The 21,348-nt window shown below is 42.1% G+C and overlaps 2 protein-coding genes across 3 annotated transcripts in view; one reads left to right on the top strand and one right to left on the bottom strand.

The window, feature by feature from the left end:
- Window positions 1-21,348, top strand: part of LOC108753574 (autophagy-related protein 16-1) — a 424,436-nt gene that overhangs the window by 217,887 nt on the left and 185,201 nt on the right. The window lies entirely within an intron of this gene.
- The window catches only part of LOC108753573, a 178,615-nt gene that overhangs the window by 33,014 nt on the left and 124,253 nt on the right, over window positions 1-21,348 (bottom strand). For both annotated transcript variants that reach the window (XM_018495268.1, XM_018495270.1), the window contains one exon: window positions 18,765-18,966. In XM_018495268.1, the coding sequence (XP_018350770.1) occupies window positions 18,765-18,966 (202 nt within the window). The remainder of the gene's footprint in view (window positions 1-18,764; window positions 18,967-21,348) is intronic.

Here is a 21,348-nt window from a genome sequence, read left to right as displayed (position 1 = left end):
AATATAAGTATATAATGTAAATCCCATACAATTCTCAGATTACTGACAGCTAATTATATTAATTAGTTAGCTCTAGCGCATCAAAACAAAAATGACACAAGACAAACTGAAAATGTATTCTGCATTTATTCTGCTATGAGTAGGTAAGTTTACGATTGTAAAAATTGTATGTCGGAAAAAGTCAAAGAGAACTTAAATTACAATTTAATTTTTAAATGTGTATATCCGCATATTTGCGTAACAAGCGTTGCATTCTTCAGTATTTATTTATCTTTTATTATATAACTACAAATTTATTTTATTATATAAAATTTTAATAAAAATGTATTTTTTATATTCAGTAACGGTAAAATAATGATCAAAGGGACGCGGAGTTAAGGGCCGTTAATGAGCATAGTAATGTCTTCCTTAATTTCCGCGTTCTTTTTTGCTGAAAACTCGACCAAGATAAGCGAATCTTTTGTGTAAACGGTAAAAAGTCCGACTCAATTAAAGCCTTGTATAGCGGAGGAAAAGGAGAAGGAGGCGACAACGCGAATCACGCTTTCCGTGCTTAAATCCCCAATTTCACGGCTACCTTCGTATCGAGCGGAGCGTGACGCGCCTCGATCGTTTCCGTGACATTTTTCTTGCTTAGCACGCGAAGCCAAGCGAAGTCGTAAAGTCCACGGGAAATCGGGACAGAGTTAGGATAACCCGAACTGTGGTGGTTTTCAAAGTATGTATACGTCTGATACGATTCCAAAGACTTCCGAGCTCTCGCAACTGCGAGTTTCTATTAAATGACTTGTTTATCAAGTTTAGCATTGATTTAATTTTACTATTTCGTGCCAAGACTATATTTGCAGCTAACGGTAACGCTTATGCGCAACGAGAATTAATTAATCCAAATGGATTAACACGATACAAATCTAAATTTTTTTTCTGTATTTTAAATTTCGTTACTAATTATTTAATTTCACACACGTATACACACCCTCGACGATACTGTAAAAATTAGCAAAAGAAAGCAACTGTAATGAATTTCAGTTTGCATTAGTGAAAAAGTATGAGTTAATAAAATATGTGTTGCAACTAGTGCAAGGTAGAAAAAAGAACATGACAATCAGAAAAAAAAAAAGAAAAATAGGGAGAGAGCAAAAAAATCAGGAAAAAGACAGAGAGGAAAGGTCGGACCGATGCAAGCGGAACCAGTGAAAATCGCTGTTTTACGCGGATCATAAAAGTTACAAGAGGGCAGGAAATGCAGTGCTCCTCCTGCATGTTTTTCTTTCTCTCTCGCTCTTTCTTGACCACTCTATCTCGCTTTCTCTTTTTGGATAGTTATATCGTGGGGGTCAGAGCTACACGTAGTGCGGAACGAGTACAGCGTTGGGAACAGTTTGCCAACTCGTTGAGCGAGACTCGAACTAGATAGGCTGGTCGGACTGTTCCCGGCCAAGCTGGCGAGTCGGACCGTTTCGGTTCTTTGCCCCCGTTCCGTCGTTCGCGTTCCGTCAATCGCGCTCTCGCTTCCGACAAAACATGCTGACTGGTTTTTATATTTTTACATTAAACGTCCATTTCACCGCTTGCGGTGGGATACTCACCCCGTCTCCGATCTTTTCTATCTACTTCCGGATCCTCCATTTCCTTCCTCGTATCCTTGCTCTTTCTCTCCCATTTTTTCCTTTCACTCTCTTCTGTTCTACGGCACAGATTGACACGAAACTGCGAGGTGCGGCAATATGAGACTATACGTATAAAGAAGAAAGGAGAGAATCCTAAAGGAGACTGGTGAACGTTGAATCCGACAGTGGTACGGCAATCACAGGATTGTTACACATACCGCCGTCGTTCTGCCAGCATCGGCTTTGGTATTAGCTCTCTCTCTTTCTCTCTCTTTTCTTTCCTTCTATCTGCCAAAGTATCCGTGCTCTTTCTCTCATCTTCCAACTAGCTCAGCCGTACTGTAGCTATCTAGTTCGCTGGCAGGATACATCCGTCCGTACAGTTCCGGACCTCCATCGACACCATCACTAACTCGGTCGCTCGTACACGTACCTCTCGTACTGCGATGTAGAGACCGCTGATACGAATACCAAGCACGAACTTTTCAGTGGCCATGCCGGCGCATCCTGACCCCTCTAAACGTACATCCGAGAAGAAAGGCCACTCTATTACGTACCTCTGAATTGACTTTAAGGAAAGTACGTTTGAGAGAGAAGACGATGGCCTACACCTTGCTGCTCTTTCCCGGACAATATCCGATTAGGACGCGTCGCGTAGAAACGATCGTTCGCGTTTTCTGCTGACCATAGAAATAGTCTTCGAGAAGGGTAAATGCCTCTGCGCACGAGAGAGAGAGAGAGAGAGAGAGAGAGAGAGAGAGAGAGAGAGAGAGAGAGAGAGAGAATGAACCTTGAATACTGTTTGATATTGAGTAATATGTTAAGAACCATTTTCGATAATTGCAACAGTATATTTGCAACTATTGGAAATAGATAAGTAATCAACTGTTATAATGAACTTTTTTATTGTATTTTGGTATTGCTCTCTTTTTATCAATCCTTAGATTTTGTACTGTTAATTAAAACCAGACACGATGCAAATTTGCAAAAAAAGCAAAGTATTAATTCTTATGTCATTTAACTTAACCACCGTGCGTAACGACACGTTGCTCGTTATCTACCTAAGGAATAATGGAAGACTGGTCGTTTCGCATGGACGCGATAATTGCCAGTGCTCATCCAAATTCAAAGCTCGCGAGATTCAAGCGCTCTTCTCTGTGATTTTTCTGCGAAATTTCTGCGATTGCATCTGAGTTCGCATCTTCGAATTCCAGATCAACGATCAGTACGTCGTACGTATACGTATAGATACGTCGCGCGACCTTGCACGTTTTTCTCCCACCATCATCGAGGCACGTCGTCGCCGTCTTTGTTGTCGCTGTCGTATGCTTTTTATGCGGTTGTACGGAAAAGGCGATGCGGCGTCGGGAGATGCGGTCGCCGCTTTATTAGGTATGCATCGGAGTAGACACGGCCGGAGAATGGAGGTGGTGGCGGCGGGATAGAGCTCGTGATTCGCAGCCGGCGTTATTAACGTCCGAGCGCTAGAAGCGAGCCCCGATCACATCGCGTTCGTGATAAATCGCTTCGGTGGCTTCCCCCGGCCTCCTGCGCCATTCGCCATTATGTCTTGTACGTTTCATTACAAATTTCCTTTAGTGTCGTTACCCCAGCACGTATGTGCACGCTCACGCGAGCACACCCGCGAGAATCGAATGCGCGCACACGAAGAAATGCACCGCGCGCTCGCGAAGGATAGGAAAGGAAGTAGAATAAGAAGAGGGAAAGATGTATTTATTGTGGGACGACGTTGAGCGGACAAGGCAAAAGTGAACGCTCTCCCCTTGCGGACCGCGGGATATTAATTCTTGTTACTCATACGTATCGCCGAGATATCCTGTGGTAGTACCCAGTAGAAACAAAGAGAGGAAAATAGCATAACGCAGGCCGCGTTGAATGATCATATCAAGTGAATAAGATCGCGATGGTGCAACGAGGGGCGAGCTTGGTGCTTGATTTCTAATGGTAAGACCTTGTCGTTAATGCTATCTGTATAATTTCCAATGTATGTATACATGGTTATGACTTGCATCTAATTTACGGAAAATCAATGCGGTACTTCCGCTGCGTGGAATAAGCTGCTCCTTAGTCCGCTCCTTATTCTCAACGCATGACCGTACGCGCATGAATCTATACGGTGTATATACGGGCATGCATATTGGCTATTTAATTCGCCAGCCACGCATAGCGAAGGCGATGGTATATTCATCATAACGCGATGGCGAGACGACAAGATGGGAGTGAGAATCTGCTACTTAGTTCGCAGAATATTAATGTTCATTATTAATAACATATCAAGACATGCACGCACACATAAACGTAAACTATAGAAATCTTCTAGTAGTAACCAGATCTTTTCTAGTATTCTGACAAGAGTGATTTGATTTCTTCGATATTCATTCGAGCCAATTACTGAACGTACAGTTTGAAACAGTTTCGAAAATTGACTAATCAATATCCCTGGATCTGTTAACTACGATTTAACCAAAGCTGAATTAGTGGATTATTTACATGTATTATAGCGGCAACGTGTAAACACGTCCGTATGTTTGCTTTCTACGTGCACGTCTCCCTGTCCAGCGTGATTCAGTATTTCTGAATACCGAACGACGAATAGTGAACTTGGCAAAAAGATTCCAAGTCGGTGCTAGTCAGCAGAATGAAAGAACGAGTTATTCGTAGGAGAAAATATCAGACAAACGGTAGCGTAGCGATACAATTTCTTGGGTATTTACGACGTAGTATACGATAGTATCCTTCGTGGTCAAGACGTTTGTGTTGCGGCGAATCGCTAATCAAGCAGCAAGTCGATCAAACGATATCGGTATGCTATTCCTGTCATTGACCGTCCCTGTCTGTTTTATTCTCGTCCCTGTCCTCACCCGCATCGTTTCTTTCTCCGAAGGAAGCGATCCACTACTTTGCATGCTCGTCGTCTGCTTCTCCATCGTTCGCTGAATGCAGTTCCTACGTAATAAACTGCTCGTGCGAATCACGGAGTTCAGCTCCTGATGCTAACGTCATCCGATTATCCGTGTACTCTATCATCAAATAGGTAGTTCGTATCGAAGCAAGCGTGGAATGTAGACTATCGACCGAATCCATTCGAGAGTGCAATCTAGAGCGCGCGCGTAAGAGAGAGTAAGAGAGTGAGTGAGTGAGAGAGAAAAAGAGAGAAATCACTATTTAGAGAGAGAGAGAGAGAGAGAGAGAGAGAGAGAGAGAGAAATACAAGGGGAAGGGAACATTTGCGTTATGTATATATTCATACAAAGCGAGCGAGCGCGCGCGCATGAGAGAGAGAGAGAGAGAGAGAGAGAGAGAGAGCATGAGGGAATGCGGCCAGACACAACGGACACAAGAGGCTCCTTGCACCGTCCAGAGTAGAGAGGTCGGTAGGTAGATTCAGCCGTTTACGTACACCCCTTGGGCTTGTCATGCGGCGGCTATCGGAGACCGCGATCGAGAGACCGGCTGTATCCCCAATGCCACCTTGTACTCAGCGGCTATGTCGGATCGGACAGGCATGTGCTCGCCGCTTACCACGATGGACCCTTCTCTTCTCTCTCCGTTGCCCACCACGTACTGTCCTCTCTCTGGTCGCTCCTCGTCCTCGCTTTGCTCAGGCTGCTTTGCATCGCGCGGCCCTAGCAAGCGGCGTCCCACTAGAGACGGGTTATTTCGGACCACGTGGGTGGCTGTCTAACGAGATATACGGCGAACACGTTCTGAAAGTGGGACAGTGCCGCGAGTACTCATTCGGTCGGCGAACCGCTGCACGCCGCTCGTGACGCGTCGCGAATATATGGCAATGATCGCGATGACACTTGGCGATAACCATCACGTTATATAGCCCGTTGTATATCGGCGACTGATCGCGGAACGACGCGAATGCTGAGGGCAGCTAGGATTAACGAGTGTGAACAGATACGAGTGGACTCTTCTATGGTATGTGACGATATCACATAAGCCTGCGGGGGAGAGGATTCATGGAGCGTTCGATCCTTTCTTCTTTCTCGTACGCGCATCGCGTAGGCAATACGCGATGGATTCATGCGCCAACTCGTAAATTCAGGGATTACTATTATCGCCGATCGCGCCGACCTTGCGTTTACCGCTTTGTACGTACGTACGTACGTGTCTATAATGACCGGCGGTGCCGCATCAAAGAATATGTGCGTATGCATGAAATCCAGCCACGTGTTTCGTTGCAACATCGTACGGTAGGTCGTGTACAATGACAAGTATCATCGGGTAACGGTGTCGACGAGGGTGTGTAGACCTTCCTTCTTCTCTCACCCGTCTCCCTCTCGCATTACGGTTCCTCCATGTTCGCTGCACGGTCACACACTCGTGGTCGGTACCACGTTGAGAGAATATTTGTTCGACTGTGTGTTTTCCGCGGGCTAATTGCCACGCGGTCTAGCGCCGTTATTCGTCCGTTGGATTATGCGAGCGGCCAGTGCCGTTAATTTCACGCGGCGGTTTTCCCCCGGCCTTAGGTACGCTATCCGCAATCGCGGTAAGGACGAGATCATCGCAGCGAGGTGCCGCGTTTAAATACACGACGGCGAATTCCCAGCGCCATTACACCGCCGTGAAATAAATTCCCTCCGCAAATGGCACGGCGCTCTATCGGAGTACCTACAGGAAAATTGCAGTGGACGGTCGCCAATCTGCGAATCGATGTTAATGCCTGCGATAATCCCTCGAACGTATCGTATTCGGATAAAGGATACGAGGCGCCGCGCCTTGATTGACGTTTCCTTGAAAAAGGACTCTATTTGCTAAACCTTGACCGGCGGCCCGACTATATCGGGCGTGATTTATAGCCGTTAACAAACGATGATAGATCGCGTACGTAATCTTCGAGAATGTTCATAAACACCAGCTTACGGAATGTAGTAGTAGACTCTGAGTCAGTTACGCTTTCGCTTTCTAATGGCAGTAAAACTCGCAAGAACTATGCATCAAAGCACACGGTCCACCTAGTTATTCTATTTTCCACGTACAAGAACTTAACCGATTCTGCATTAAAAGTTTTTATCAACGTTTCTAGCGCTGCAAAGTGAGAAGTATGGTGTAATGATGCTACGTAAAAATATTTTGTGAATTCACTACTATTTTCCATTCTTTTTGCTGTAAATACGATATTGAAATATTTAATATATTTATTTTGATAAATTTATGGTACAAATGAGGATTTTCCGTTTGTAGGTACTATTTCGTATTGCTTGTATTGTTACTGTAAAGTGAGAAATACTAATGTAATAATGCTAAAATTATTTTGTGAATTCATTTTATGTGGTTTGAAAAATGGATACGTTTGTCAAATCCATCTTTTCTACTATAAATACGATATTAAATTATTTATTATATTTATTCTAATAAATTTATATTAAAAATGAAAATTTTCCCGTTGTATTAACTATTTCGTTGTAGTATTTGCATTATGATAAAAGGAGGAGTACGGTAATAATGCTGCGTAAAAATATGTTGCGTATGTTGTGACAAACGGATATGTTTCCCATCCATTTTTTCTTCTGTAAATATTAAAATATTTAATATATCTTTCTGATAAATTTATGTTACAAATGAGAATTTTCCAGTTGTATTAACTATTCCGTTGTACCGAATATTAAATATTCTTTATATAGCTAATGTGATATTTTATAAAATATTCAGTTTCTTAAAATTAAATTATTTTAAACAACTCGGATATTCCGGATCAGAGTATAAAATTGTATTATCGCACAGTGCGCGCATACGCAAAGCGTATTAACGCAGTAATAATGCTTTATGATAAACGAATAAAGAATAATTCTACATTTCTTTCTTGAATTTCCCAAGTATAGAAAAAAATCTCAAAGATCCTTTATTAAACTGTGCCGGCGAGTAATAAAACTATCGGCACGAATACTCCCTTTCGCCAATATCCACCTATCCCCCTATAAAGTCTCTTTTCCCCGTCGGACAGTAAAGTTAATCCCCGCTTCAATTTTCATAACGCGGACAGTATACGACAGCAGCGAGCCATTTCAGGATTTCTATGGGAATGAGGCTGCAAGATCCGAGTTTGACCTCAAAGTCTACCGTCGTTCTTAGGTGACGGAACATACGAGATAGGCGGAATCCGCTAGACGGAATCGATAATACGTAGCAGCGGGTCGGTGGAGACATACTGCCAACGCGAATAAATCGTAGAAATCAGTCACGTATCTCCACCGGCCTTGGAAATCACCGTTAAGCCCTTGATCGCAATTTAACCTCGGAGGCCGGAGCCGTGCAATACCGGATCGTAGCATTCAGACGATTATCCAACCGCGTGTACGCGTCAGATTCCGCTTTCTCTCTTCCTCTCTTCCCCGTATCTCCCTTTCTCTCGTACTCATTCGCTACATCACTCTCTGACCGAGCGAACTGACACGTTCCGGTCTGTTTCAGCACTGGCTGTGTATGTTGCACGATGATATGAGTGGCTCGCTTACACGCATCGTCCACGGTTGGCATACATGAATCTCGACGACGTGCGCTCGAGAGTGCTTCGACGTCGATTCGCGCATAATTACACAAGTGCCCGTGCGGAACCACGCAACGCAGCTGCGCACTTGGCATGGAAGTGGAGAGAATAAAAAAAATGCCCTTGCGGTTTCGCGATAATGCCCGTCGAATGTAACGAAGCGGCCCCGAGACCCGACCGAGTATGTGTCCAACGGTAAATGATCGCGGGGAAACAAGAGAGAAGTCGTATGACGGGAAAGAGAAACATCGGATCTTTTTCGCGATGCGGAGATCTGTTGACTCCAAGAAGATGGTGGACATACGCGTCGCGTATTATCGAAATTATGTGATGAGTATAGAATGATCGCGCGTATGTGATTCATACCACGCTTCGTGCTCGCGCGAATGGATTTAATTAGGCATATTGGCAGGTCCCTTTCCCCGGGATTGCCGTTAGTGCCGTTGCGATGTATGCGCGCGGGCGACCAAGCGTCGAGCCACTATCGGCACGTGGTATTCGAACGATTTCATAGGCGTTCCACCGACGTAATTCGCCGAGGCGTAATGGAGAATGGCTGTATACGAGGAAACGTAACCTGCAGTAATGATTCGACGATTCACAAACGTGAGCACTTGGGTGCTATTAACGTCTGCTGACTTAAAAAAACGCGTTACCGGAAGAAAGCGACGATTCATTTGACAGTAAAAATTAAACACGACGACCTACACTTCTCGTATAATTTAACCCAACCCGCATTCCACTTTGCTTGCGACGCTCTTGCAATGATTTTATCCTTGTTTTTTTTTTTTATCAAATGTTAAATACGAATGATAACTACCAGTGTTATTTGCAAGCGTAGATTTAATATAAAAATAATATTAATTGATCGATATCTTAATCTAATATCGTATATACATATGTCTTAGGGGCAGTCAAATGAAATGTAGCAAAAGTCTGATGTAATAAATGCTCTTTGCGAGTGAGTTCGAGGAATTTTATTAATAGGGCAAGGAATTTTATAAACAGAATCGTCTGGTTTCACCAAAAGGTGCCTTACCATGGTGATTATTAACATTTTAATTGATTTCTGAATTTTTCATTCGCTACGTTTCATTTGATTGTCTCTAATACATAATTTCCAAATATCATACTTTTCTAGTCGTTTATTTAATTAATTGTAAATGAGATTATTCATAGGACGACATTATTCTACAAAGATATTTTTCTCATATTAGACTGCGCATTTATCTATCATTACCGTGCAAAAAAGAAGACCGGCGTATTATCGAGTGATTCGCAATATGTCTAGGCCGGATGATAAACTAGCTGAACATACTTGCGTGCAGGCTAAATGGACATTTTCCACGTGTCTTTCCTAAACTTATAATTTTCTTGCGTGAGGTCGGCCTTCTCGCCGGTAACAAGTCGCTGCTTACGCTGGCCTCATAGCACGATACGTACGTGGTGTTGGCGTGGCGCAAGTTATTGCTGGGATTAAACAACTTTGCTGGATGATTGATTGCTTTGTGCTCGCCGGCGTTAAAACCTTTTCACATCGAGATACACTACCCACGCGGGAGGTGGCTGCTTTATCCGTTCCATGCTTCGCTTCGTCTCTATCCTCTGCTTTCTCTGGCATCTCGCAGTCGAGCGACGCGCGGATAACTTACTCGCCTCTTTGCGTTTTACGCTTTCAACGACGCCTTAACGCCAAAATCCATCTTGTTTGACTAACCTGTCCGTCTTTATTAATTTTATTTAGTTATTTACGGTCCGTACAAATCGCTTCAACTGACGTCCGTCATTTTCTTTCTAACACGCGCTTCTACCTATCTATCTATTTCGTCGCAAGACCTCCGGACGTTGAAAACCGCACCGCATAGCTCGTTACGCGTCTTCAGTTTCTTAACCATGCGGCAATAAGTTGCCTTTTTCCGCGGTTCCTCTTCCCGTCGCAATTATCGTGTCACGTGTTGTGACTTTTTCACTTGCCGATGCTCCAAGTAAACATGAATTTCATGTAGGCTTTCCTCTCTCTCTCTCTCTCTCTCTCTCTCTCTCTCTCTCTGCCTCGGCTTTATGTTTTTTTATACAATTTTCCTATATTTACATTGAAAAAAAAGTTACTGTTTCAAAAAAATATTAGTTGATTCAACTAAATGTAGCAGTCATGGGCTGTCAAGCAAATATTTGTTAATTCAGACAAATAACATGTTTTTTAAATTACAAAATTTTATTAATCTAAATATATAAATATTTGAACTAAATAATCATTACGAACTAAACGCATTTAGTCAAGTTAACAACATTTTTTTTCTCAGTATAGATATGTATCCGTACATCCCGGAGGATAACTGCGGAAAATAATATCCATGAGTTATTTTAGCTGGATGATAATAATTGTTCATTGTGCGGCAAATGGAAGTATCATTGCACATTATAAAGTTAAATCAGCCTTATTGATAACACTGTTCTGGTCGTCTATCACTCTTTCTGCACATTCTCTGCCCTCACCTCGATTAATCTATTTTGAACTTTCCTTATTCGATTCGCGTCCTTTCGAATTTCGTTACCAGACTTCTGCTGCACGCGTCAATCGATGCCATCGGATGTTTCTCTTTAAGAGACATACCATTCCTCGAATTCGCAATCAAGTTTGCGACTGTGTTTTTCATCAGTGACCGCATCTAGTCACGCAGCTATTCATGTAACGACTCACGATAACACGAGCAAAAACTGTAGCGCGAGATATTATAAAGAAACGCGCGAATACTGAAGTCACCACATGAAAATTAAGGGTACGTCAAATTCTAGTCCGTAATCATCAGGATTATCCGCAGTTGAAGCAGATTGCGGTACGTACTTGCATGGTACACGTTAGCGGATACTATAGGGACCCATTTACTGTTCATCGCGAAGTACAGTCATGTGACAACCGGAGAGGCACTGAATACAATAGGAAGACCAAGTTACGACTGTTAATGCGTGACGTGACATTAAATGGTGTGTTCCGTGAATTTATGGCTAGTATATCTTCTAACAAGTAGCGTCGTGGGACATGCTGCGGTGAGATCATTCCTACGAACATTACCAGCGACACAGTGTGTTCTTTTATAATTAATAAAAGCTTCTGTCTCCGCTTTACGTTCTTCAGTGTGTCAATGGATAGAATGAAATATTATTCTCTTAATACTTCTCCTTTTTCTTTTTAGGATCTTGCCGTTTCTGTATCTGTATATAGCTCTATAAACGTTCTGCTTTTTCTGCCGGGAGGGAGTTCTATCAAATTACTTTGTGACTCTCCCTCTTTCTTTCTCCAATTTTCTTCGACGTGCCAATGTCCTCTTTGCTCTTTCGTGGTTACTTTCCTCCAATGCTCTTTTCGCCGTACGATCGTCGAAGATTTCTCGTGGGAGTGTTTCGACTTCGAGATTGTTGCTGCTCTAAGTAGCCCGCCGGTACATGCTACCGCAGCGTGTCCCGCCTGTTGGCAGTCTTTCAAGCGCGTGAGTAGGACGAACTACACGGTGCGCTTGCACGGATCCTCGAACAATGAATTTCGCACTTATAATTGGACGTGTCGGTGTTGGTTACATCGGGCAGCGTTCCTAACGTTAAGTGCACGACTAAGCGCACAGGAAGAGGGACTTGTTTTCTAATGTAACAGAGTGAAATCGCAGTAGAGAAGTAGTGTTTGCTGTCGAGGAAACGGTAATAGCGCTTAATGCGCCGAGGAGACTATTTGGAGAAATGATAGTATTAGGAGAAATAATGTTCCACGCATTGTGATGGACAGTTGCGTTTTACAGTTGTGAAATCAAGCTAATTTGGCGTACTTTATTATTATTTCAATTTAACGAATTATATGATTTCGATGTATAATATGTAATTTCAATTTGAATAATATAAAAGCATGAGTATATTATAGGTGGAAATTATTAAATTATATAACTGGCGTACGATTTTTCTATATATCAAAATTTCTCAATACTTTTTTTCATGATTTTCTTTCCAAAACGGTCTGTATATCTGCATGTGAATAACTGTAGTCGGATATTGTTTTTTCAATAGCCATTTTTTAGGCCACAATAAAATATAAAACATGCAATGGAAAAATACCAAGCGAGAACAGAATTTCATTTGAACAAAAATACTTTGTTTTTACTTCGAGTATAAAATTTTATTGTAATGGCATTGATAAAAATTAGTCAATATGTCCTATTACTTTATAATAAATTTTTATTTTTGCCAGTAACTAACAAATTACATTATAACAAAATTATTTAATATATAGATCCAAGGTAAAAAATTTAAACGCGGAGAAATTAATATTTTGATGTCTTTCGTTAATGACTGTTCGAAATTTATGACACTTGTAATTTTTAATCTTTTCTTTTATGCCAAATACGAGAATTAAAATTGTTCAAAATTTACTTTAATCCATTGATATGATGCGAAACAGGTTTTTAAATATAAGTTATTAACAGACGCACATCATACTGAACGATTTGCATAATTAATCACTATCTTGATTAATTCTTGATTATATCATAATCGACGTAACACGCGTGGTAATAACGCATGATTTTTTCGGGACCAAAAATACTCTGGTTATCTTAACTGTTTTGCATCAGGCATTCCGTACATACTCTTCTTGCTGGAACCGCCCTTTCCAACAAATCTCGCTCGTGATACTCGACTTTGTGGGACAAAAGCCAGAGCCGGCCTCATTCACGCTGTAGTGCCCTCAACGTCCTTCCGTTTCAAAACGTTAATTTTTTACAGGAAGTTTGTCGCTCGCCACTTCGACGCAGTCATGGTGCGTAAGTGCTCTTCTTCTCATCAACTTCGGCTTTCGCAGTCGTTCGTTCGTAGAATTAAATAAGGGAGATGTCAAAGAACGAACGTGCAAATCTACGAATTTTATGGGACGTGTCAAAGAATTCGCGTAATAATATCAGGGAATATCAACTACTTAGGAACACCCGAGTGCGATCAGTTTGACACAATTCACGGCGAGGCGTCATAGCGTCTTAAGAGTCTTCTACAATTATCAGCAATGCAAATTTTCTGAATTCCCGGATCGTCGAGCTAACCCCTGGGATAAAAGGAATTTCGTGTCTGCCGTTTCCGGGATTCTTCGTTCAAGCAATGTCCGATGTGACATGCCAGATTAATGATTTCCGGGAACCTTCGCTGCCACCGTCGACGTAGGATTCGAATTTTTCGTCGCAAACTTTCTGCAAGTTTTTATCTAGGCGCCTGGATATTCCCGGTTAAACTTTTCTCCGAGATTTACAACTCGCGCTCGCACAAGGCGAAACTTGGCGCGAATGTTTCCATTTTCTTGTAGTTTTATTTCGTCTCGCCTTGCGCGCACACGGACGCACGTACGCACGCACGCACGCACCCACGTACATCCGCACGTCCGCACGAAGGTACATGTGGATGTGCTTGTAATGCATACAAGATACAGCGTGTGTATCATATGTGCATCTTACTGTACTTACATGCGCGTTACTCGAGTACATGGCCGTACGTGCTTAGACTGTGCTAGCCACCTCTCGTGAACCAATACTCTCATTAGGGAGAGAAGACCTCATTATACACCGCACGCCACGGGACCTTGCTACGATTATATTACATTATTGTAATTGATTGCAGCACATGTAACTCTGGCGTGATTCTTAAACAATAAACTCATTACCCGGTAACAAGGAAGGCCGATACGGCGTACCGGCAGTAATAATCTATCTCTCGTGAACAGCCATCGCCTAGGTCTGCGAGCAGCCCCCTGTAGCAGCAGAAACGATTCTCGAACGACCGATTCGCGTTTGATCGATCGCCCCGACCAGTCCCGACGGTCGTAAGCGTGCACAACGATTTCAGTCTCCTCTTTCCTCGCACCCCGTCTCGTCTTTCTTCGTTCTTCCTATTCTCTTCTTCTGCGCTCCGAACGCGGTACTCTCGAATACTCATCTGGAGCACATCACTTGAGATGCGCTCAGCCTTTACTATTTGCTCGCAACAAATCACCAATGCATTGGACAAAAGAAATATACACGTATTATATCTACTTCCGCGACAGACCTTCGATTGTATCATTTTCATACTTTGGTTACCTCTGAGAGATTTCTTCCATTCCGATAATCGTACAAGCGGTATGTATTTGCATTGGAAGATTCAAAATTAATATACTTAACGGGAAAATTTCTATAAATGGAAGAACTAAGCCACTTAATTTTCGAAAAACTTATCGACGAATGAAGAGTGTCGAAAAGTTGTTATGTCAGTTAAATTCTACACTACAGATTAACGATAGAAATTTCAAATAATTATTGAGAAGAAAAAACATAATCGTTACAAAAGACAATTTTGAAAATAAAAGAAATTACAGGAAGAAAGTTTGTGTGATGTTTGTTAATGATACGCAGTCATTAAAGGGGGTATTAATCCATATTAACGTCGGATGCGCATGCATATCTTAAAAAAAAAAGATTGTAACATAATAACTTTCAATAATCTCAACGGGCGAGGATCTTCCCGCGTGATGAAGCGCCTTCGTTGGAAATCAAGGAGTTCCCGCAAAAGAATTCCGCCGCCAAGCGCCGACAATGTCTAATCAGGCGATTGTACCGAGGAAATACTGTTCCCATGGAATGTTAATACAATCTTCATCGGCGCTTCTTGAGCGAGTAGCGGAGGTCTGGCTTCGTGCGAGACAACCGGAGCATCACGTCTGGAGCTAACCCTCGCGATCACACGCGCGTATTGTTGCGCAATAACATAATACCACGGGTTCTCTTGATTATCCATGAGCAGCGGTACGGTGAACAATTGCGACCAGTGCCAACCGGGGGCAACGCGTAGCAGAGATTTATCTACATTTAATGAAATAGCTAACTTCCTTCCCGCGTTTTCTTTCGGGTTGATTTCGAAAAACGCACGGGGTCACTCTCTCGCTTCCTTATCGTCTTGACTTTTCTTGAACGACAAAGTATATATATTTATGTAATTTCCTAAGTGTTTCTGCCGCTACACACCGTTGACCTCTCAGGATTAGCCGGGTTAGGATAGAAAGATTATGCAAACCCTAAGGATGCGCCTTTATTCGCTCAATGATCTCTGAATCCGTGCATTATCTCTCATGGATAAATGTTTCATTGTTGTTTCCTCTTTGCCGCGCGACCTGGCCGCCGCGCGCACGTTTCTGCCGATCGCTTCGGCTCGATAGCGACTCGTCGATTTATACGATTTTAGTATATATCGATATCGCTGTGAGTTCTCGTACCGAATTATTCTGCGGTGTTTATGAATACGGATGCTCGCGATTAAACAGCCTTCGGTGGCGAGCGAGCGTATATCAAATAATTATTATTCCTCTATTCAATTTGCAATGCCAATTAATATTAACGTTGTACACAGCTCACAATAAATCGTCCCGAAATAAATTAACGCTAATTATTTGACCGAATTCCGCGTGGCGCACGTTACTCGATATGCTTCTCGCATATTAATCGGTTTAAACGGCGTAATTGCAATTATATATTTCCCGTCTGTCATCTACGTGGAAAATCGCTGTGATAAGCGAAGTTTTTAGTTTAGCTGCCTTCTTCCTAGCGCCACGTTTCATTTCTTCGGAGATTAAGCGGATTACGTCTGTACCCTCCTCGGAAAACGCGAAGGGGCGCGTTTGTTCAAGAAATTTGCTTCAGCAGTTCGGTCGTTCATGCATATATTCACACTGGTGCTCTCTTTTCCACGATTTCTTCAAACACCGGGGGTCTAGAAAAGACGCGTAGCTATGCCACATTTGATACGGTTCCGCCTGGCCGAGGACCTCTCTCGACCCTGTCTCGGGTCGAAGCCAAGGTACAGCTCTGGGGGTCGTTCGCGAGAGACCAGCTGGCAGAGAGACCTTTCGCTTTGGAGGCTTTCAAGGTGTGCACGTGCACATTCACCCGGCACGCTTGCCTCACGGACGCGAACCTTGACGCGTCGGCGTGATATCGCATAAATGCGCAACACCAAGCTCTATCGAAATCGGAAGACGCGCCGCCGCCGACCCATGCCATCGTCTTCCGCATGCTTGGTCAATGAAAAATGTCTGTAATACTCTGATGTTTCTCACAACTAACCTATTCAAATTTATTTACGTTTTGCCGGCGTCTAATCGACGCAATAGAAAATAGGTTTTTTTTTTTTACAATTGAGGAAAATATTAGGAGAAATAAAATTATATTAGAGTATAAAATATAAGAATATTTAACCGGCGTAGTTTTAGCGTAGTAAAAACCGATAGATAGTTCGTAGTTTAACTTGAGCCGGGAAAAAAAGTACATTTTTCTGCCTGCTATCGCATCGAGCACGTGTCACGTTTAAAATGCTTAGCGCATTCAAAGAGCGCGCGTGAGCGCTTAAAGCGAGGAAAAGCACGCTGAATGTGATACGTGATAAAAATCGCATTTCAAAGGTGAATGTAATTACAGATCAAGTGCGCTGTAATTGATAGATGGACTATACGGATTAGCATATAAATCAACATATGAATTGTAGAAAAGCCATCGGATCGATAATCACTACTTCCGTGAGAAAAATCCTTAAGTGTCTAACGGTTTGATCGCGGCATGAGAGAAATCATTCTTGTCTAGACGCTTACTTGTATCGGCGATAACGATCGGAGAAAGAGAATTGGCAATAACGATGCGCGCATAAAAACCCCTTCTCGTACAGACTTGGAAAAGACGAGAATGCAGCATTGGGCAGCATGCGCGTGCCGATACGCTCAACTTGTGTATCAAAGGGAATGCGAAACGCGCGCGTTTAGTGTGAAACAATATTTGTAAATTTCATACAAATAAACTTGATAACTAGGAGAGCGTAATACCACATAATTGACACGCATGAAAATCATACACCACCTTCCTTCTCATGCCCCATCGCGATTTTCACACGCATAATGTATACGAGCGAAGGAAGCAGTCCATATAACATCCATCCTGCGATCAGAAGAGCGCCCGCCATAGCGGCACGTGTGAAAGAGGCTCATTTAAAATGCAATATAATCGTGTCGTAAACCAACTTCGATGCCTATACCATTTCATACTTTTATTTTCCTTTCCCCGCAAGCTTCCCTTGCACGCTCGTTCTCCTCTCATTCATTGTAGGAGTAATGAAAGTGCGTCATTACGCTCCGGATACCACCTACATAAACGTATAGAAACCGCGATTGTGGTCCATGCGGAACTATATTATTTATAAGTGCGCGCAATAAGGACGTCGCGATACGCATTATTGCATCTGGTTATGCGCCGTTATGTGTTACACTAAATAAGATCAATGCGACAACGCAAGTGATTTCCAACAAGGACACGTCCATCGATGCGGCACCTATTTACTCGTAAAACGATGATCGTCTAGTTCGTTAGCAGCTAAAGTCGCATATCGCATTTTCTTCCTCTGAATCGTTAGACGGCGAAGATAGTTTAGAAATTTGAAAATATCATTGCGAGACGTGATCAAAATAAATCAATATTATTACATTGTAAGATATTGCATAACGCGTCGTTTTATTTGACATTAACAAAGAAATTATCTGTCCCATTAACGTAATACAGTTGTTTCGTACTCATTATTTCAAGTCCTGAATGTATTGACAATTAAAATTCAAATTTCTCGACAATAAAATTTTCATTCTATCGTTATGATATTACGATAACTAACAATCAACGTCCGTGGTGTAGTATAATGTATAATACGCCGTATGTTCATCAGAACAAACGCAATAATACGAGTATCGTTATTTCCGTTACTATGAAAACATTTTATTATGCTTTATATCTCATGTAGATTGATAATACCGAAAAATTTCTATTCATCGAGCATTTACAATGTGTTCGCACTACAGTGTGACAAATATACGTATTGTACATATAATTCAAATAGACTATGAACAAGAAACCTTTGTAGAGAATATATATGAATTTTTCAAGATTATTCTTTTCTGCTTATTGTTTATTATTATATTAATTGTTTGGCAAAACAAAAATGTTAAAAAAATAATCTTTTCGTAGAATTTCATTAATTTTGAATTATATCACATATGAAAAAACGTATGCGTTTACTAATTATTGCCAAATAAGCGTATTATATAGAATATCTTTTTCTTTCGTATTTTCGGTGTAATAAAACTCACAAGATTATTTGCCGCCTTATTCTCACTTATACAACAGAAAAAGTTTCGTCTTGAAAACGTCCTTTCTGCAATACACGGCGATAAACAGAGCAATTTTAACGTGAGTTAGATTGACCCTTTCTAACGCTTGCTATTCTTCGTCGTTTTCTTTCACGTCCCAATACGACGTACTGTTCTTATCTGAGAAACACTCGTGAGTGTATAAGAGCGCAGTGTAACGTCCTCTAGCTGGTCCAAGAATCCAATAACTGGAAAATGCATTGGAGCGTACGCTCCTCGAAAGCTACTCGAGCCGGCGTTCCCTCTGCGTACCGATTCGCGACGAATATTACGAAGCGAGTTCGTCCTACTCCACGGACATCGTATCCGCGATGAAGCGGATAGAAAAGCAGGTCGGTGGAAAACGAGCAATCGGACAGTTCTACGTAAGAGGAAAATACTCTGCATCGGTACTCACCGGCACAGGAAGTCTCGTTCGCCCAGGCAGAGCTCGAGGCAATGCTGCCTCGAGGAGGCGGTCATGGTTCTGCGTGCGTGACCCTGAAGGCGGTGTCCCTGCACTCTATCGATGCACCAAGCTCGTTCGCAGGGCTTCACTGCCAGACAACTTTTCTGGGCATAGATCGTAAACACGGGGAACTGAGATTGCGACAGTGCGCCTGAAAACAGAAACGATTTCAAATTAATTGCGAAAAGATTTGAGATACTTAATGCTGCGTTAACAATATTTTGTTAACGCCTTCAGCACGTGATCGTAATTAAAGAAGGACAAAAAATTATTTTTTAATGCAACTTATTTGATTAATCTGTGACTATTAATTTTAATTAATAGTCGCATAATTAAAATATTGTTCATATTATTGTAATTATATTAAAAGTTTGCGTGTACATTCGTCAAATTACGTAATATTGTTTATTTGTTTTAAAAATCGCATGCAGTTTTCCATATTATTTCAATAACGGAGCTTTATACGGGTCAAGTTGTAAAGTTGCGTACACAGTTATGTTACCCACGTGTGATACGTGCAATTGCGATAATCTATAGACGTTGTTGAGTTAGATTACAATTTTGATAAATCAACGCGTTTATCACTCGCCGCCACAAGTACCACGGTTCTTCCTCGGTTATTGGCCCACGTCGCGATAAGCGACGAAGTAGGCACTCCGCCCACGTCTCATCATACGTCATCCGCTCTTTGCTAAATCGTAATTAATCTCCGTTATGTGACGGGAGCTTCGATCGTGACTCATGGAAAACTTGCTTGAAGCTGGGCATGAGGAAGAAAAGGAAAAGAGATAGGAAGACAGGTAAAACAGAATAAAACGATAAGAGAATTGAAAGATATAATAATAATAATAATAATAATAATAATAAAAAGTCTAACAAAATATTTTAGGATAAAAATATCTTACACCTCTTGGCATTTATAACAATTCAGAGCCAAAACTCAATTTAATTATTTGAAAAAATGCGTTTGACAGACAGCGAAATAAAAGAACTTCGAGGAGGACATAATAAACCATTAGAATGATGAGGAATACTTCCTGAGGGAGGGAGAATCGCAGAGAAGGAATATGTACGAAGGAAGAGTTTCTCAAGCGAGATGCGGATCGAGTCGCGGCACGTCGATCTTCAAAGAGGCGCTAAAGATATTCAATTACCTGTCATCAGCAGATCACGCCTTACGAGGCCGTGCTAATGTCATTGCCTGTTTTAACGGTGACTACGCGAGATTGTGTGGTCCGCGACAAGTTGCGATCGCGACATGGACGCATTCTTTACGGCAGTCAACCGCGGTCGAATTACCCATGAAGATTTAAATTGTAGGAAGACGTTACTTATTATGGACTGAGACGTACGCACTACATTACGGTTATGAATGCCCATTTTCGGGGGAGGGGGGGCTCACACGCAGTACAGACGAATACCATTTACTTCTTATAATACTACCGCATTATGTGATAATGGCGTACGGAGTCGAGTCTTAAATACCTCTCGTAGAACTTCATCCGAAGTGTTTTGTTTAACTTCCCGTCTACTCATCTCGCCTCCCACGCTTCCTTCTTCCTGTTCCTTTTCATCCTCCGATAACTCTTTAGTACATCCGCGGCTTGGAATCCGTTAAAATAAGGAAAGCAAGGGATGCAAAGGAGGGACGCGAAGGGGAAGAAAAGAAGGGATTGGAAGGACGGGATAATAACAGAGTGATGGTGGAAGAAGCAAAAAGGATTCTCGCCCAAGCGCATGTATAACCGCGAACCTTCGCGCTTCGAGATATGATTTGTAACCTCTGTTCGGGGCCAATTAGAAAAGCGCGAAATCGTTATTTCGATCGGCACGAAGCGCAATTTACCGATTACCGCGAAGTGGTATACGCAAACTAGTATACGTGAAACATCGCTGGAACAAGCACTCTCCAGTACTGATCAATTCCGTCGTTTTACGCGGAGCGCGTTTGTTATATCCGGTCCGTGTGGAAAGGTGAAACAATAGTGTCGTTTCATGTTTTTCATTGTCCGTTTAACCACCTAACTTTTACGTCATTCATTTTACCTTGAAAAATGCATGGTACGTGTATCGCTTACCGTATAAATTCACGCCTTGAGAAAATAGCTATCTGCAGCTCGTACATAAATTTGCTGCTGATCGTCAATCGAAATTCGAAGTGCAGGAATTGATGGCGAACAAGCATCTACCGACTATATTGGTATAATAACTAAGAAACGTACACCGTTACTTCAATGTTCACGCCAGCGCAATCGTAATGAAGAACTACAGGGTGCAGTTTATTACAATGAATACACCAATGAAACGTGGCAAGGATGATATTCAGCGTTATGTACTGATATTCCGCGTAACACATTGCGGTAATACTTTCGACTTGAGTAAGCACATTCATACTTATGCAGGAGAGAACGATTTGTTGCGCGGACACCCAGGGACTTTCATTACAATGATGATCATAAATTACGGACCCCTTCGCAGATTCGTTGTCGACAGGAAGAACGGAGAACGCCTTGATAACGCGCCGTAACACAAA

Source organism: Trachymyrmex septentrionalis, unplaced genomic scaffold (assembly GCF_001594115.1).
Source record: "Trachymyrmex septentrionalis isolate Tsep2-gDNA-1 unplaced genomic scaffold, Tsep1.0 scaffold7, whole genome shotgun sequence".
Lineage (NCBI taxonomy): Eukaryota > Metazoa > Arthropoda > Insecta > Hymenoptera > Formicidae > Trachymyrmex > Trachymyrmex septentrionalis.
This window is presented reverse-complemented; position numbering and strand designations above follow the sequence as displayed.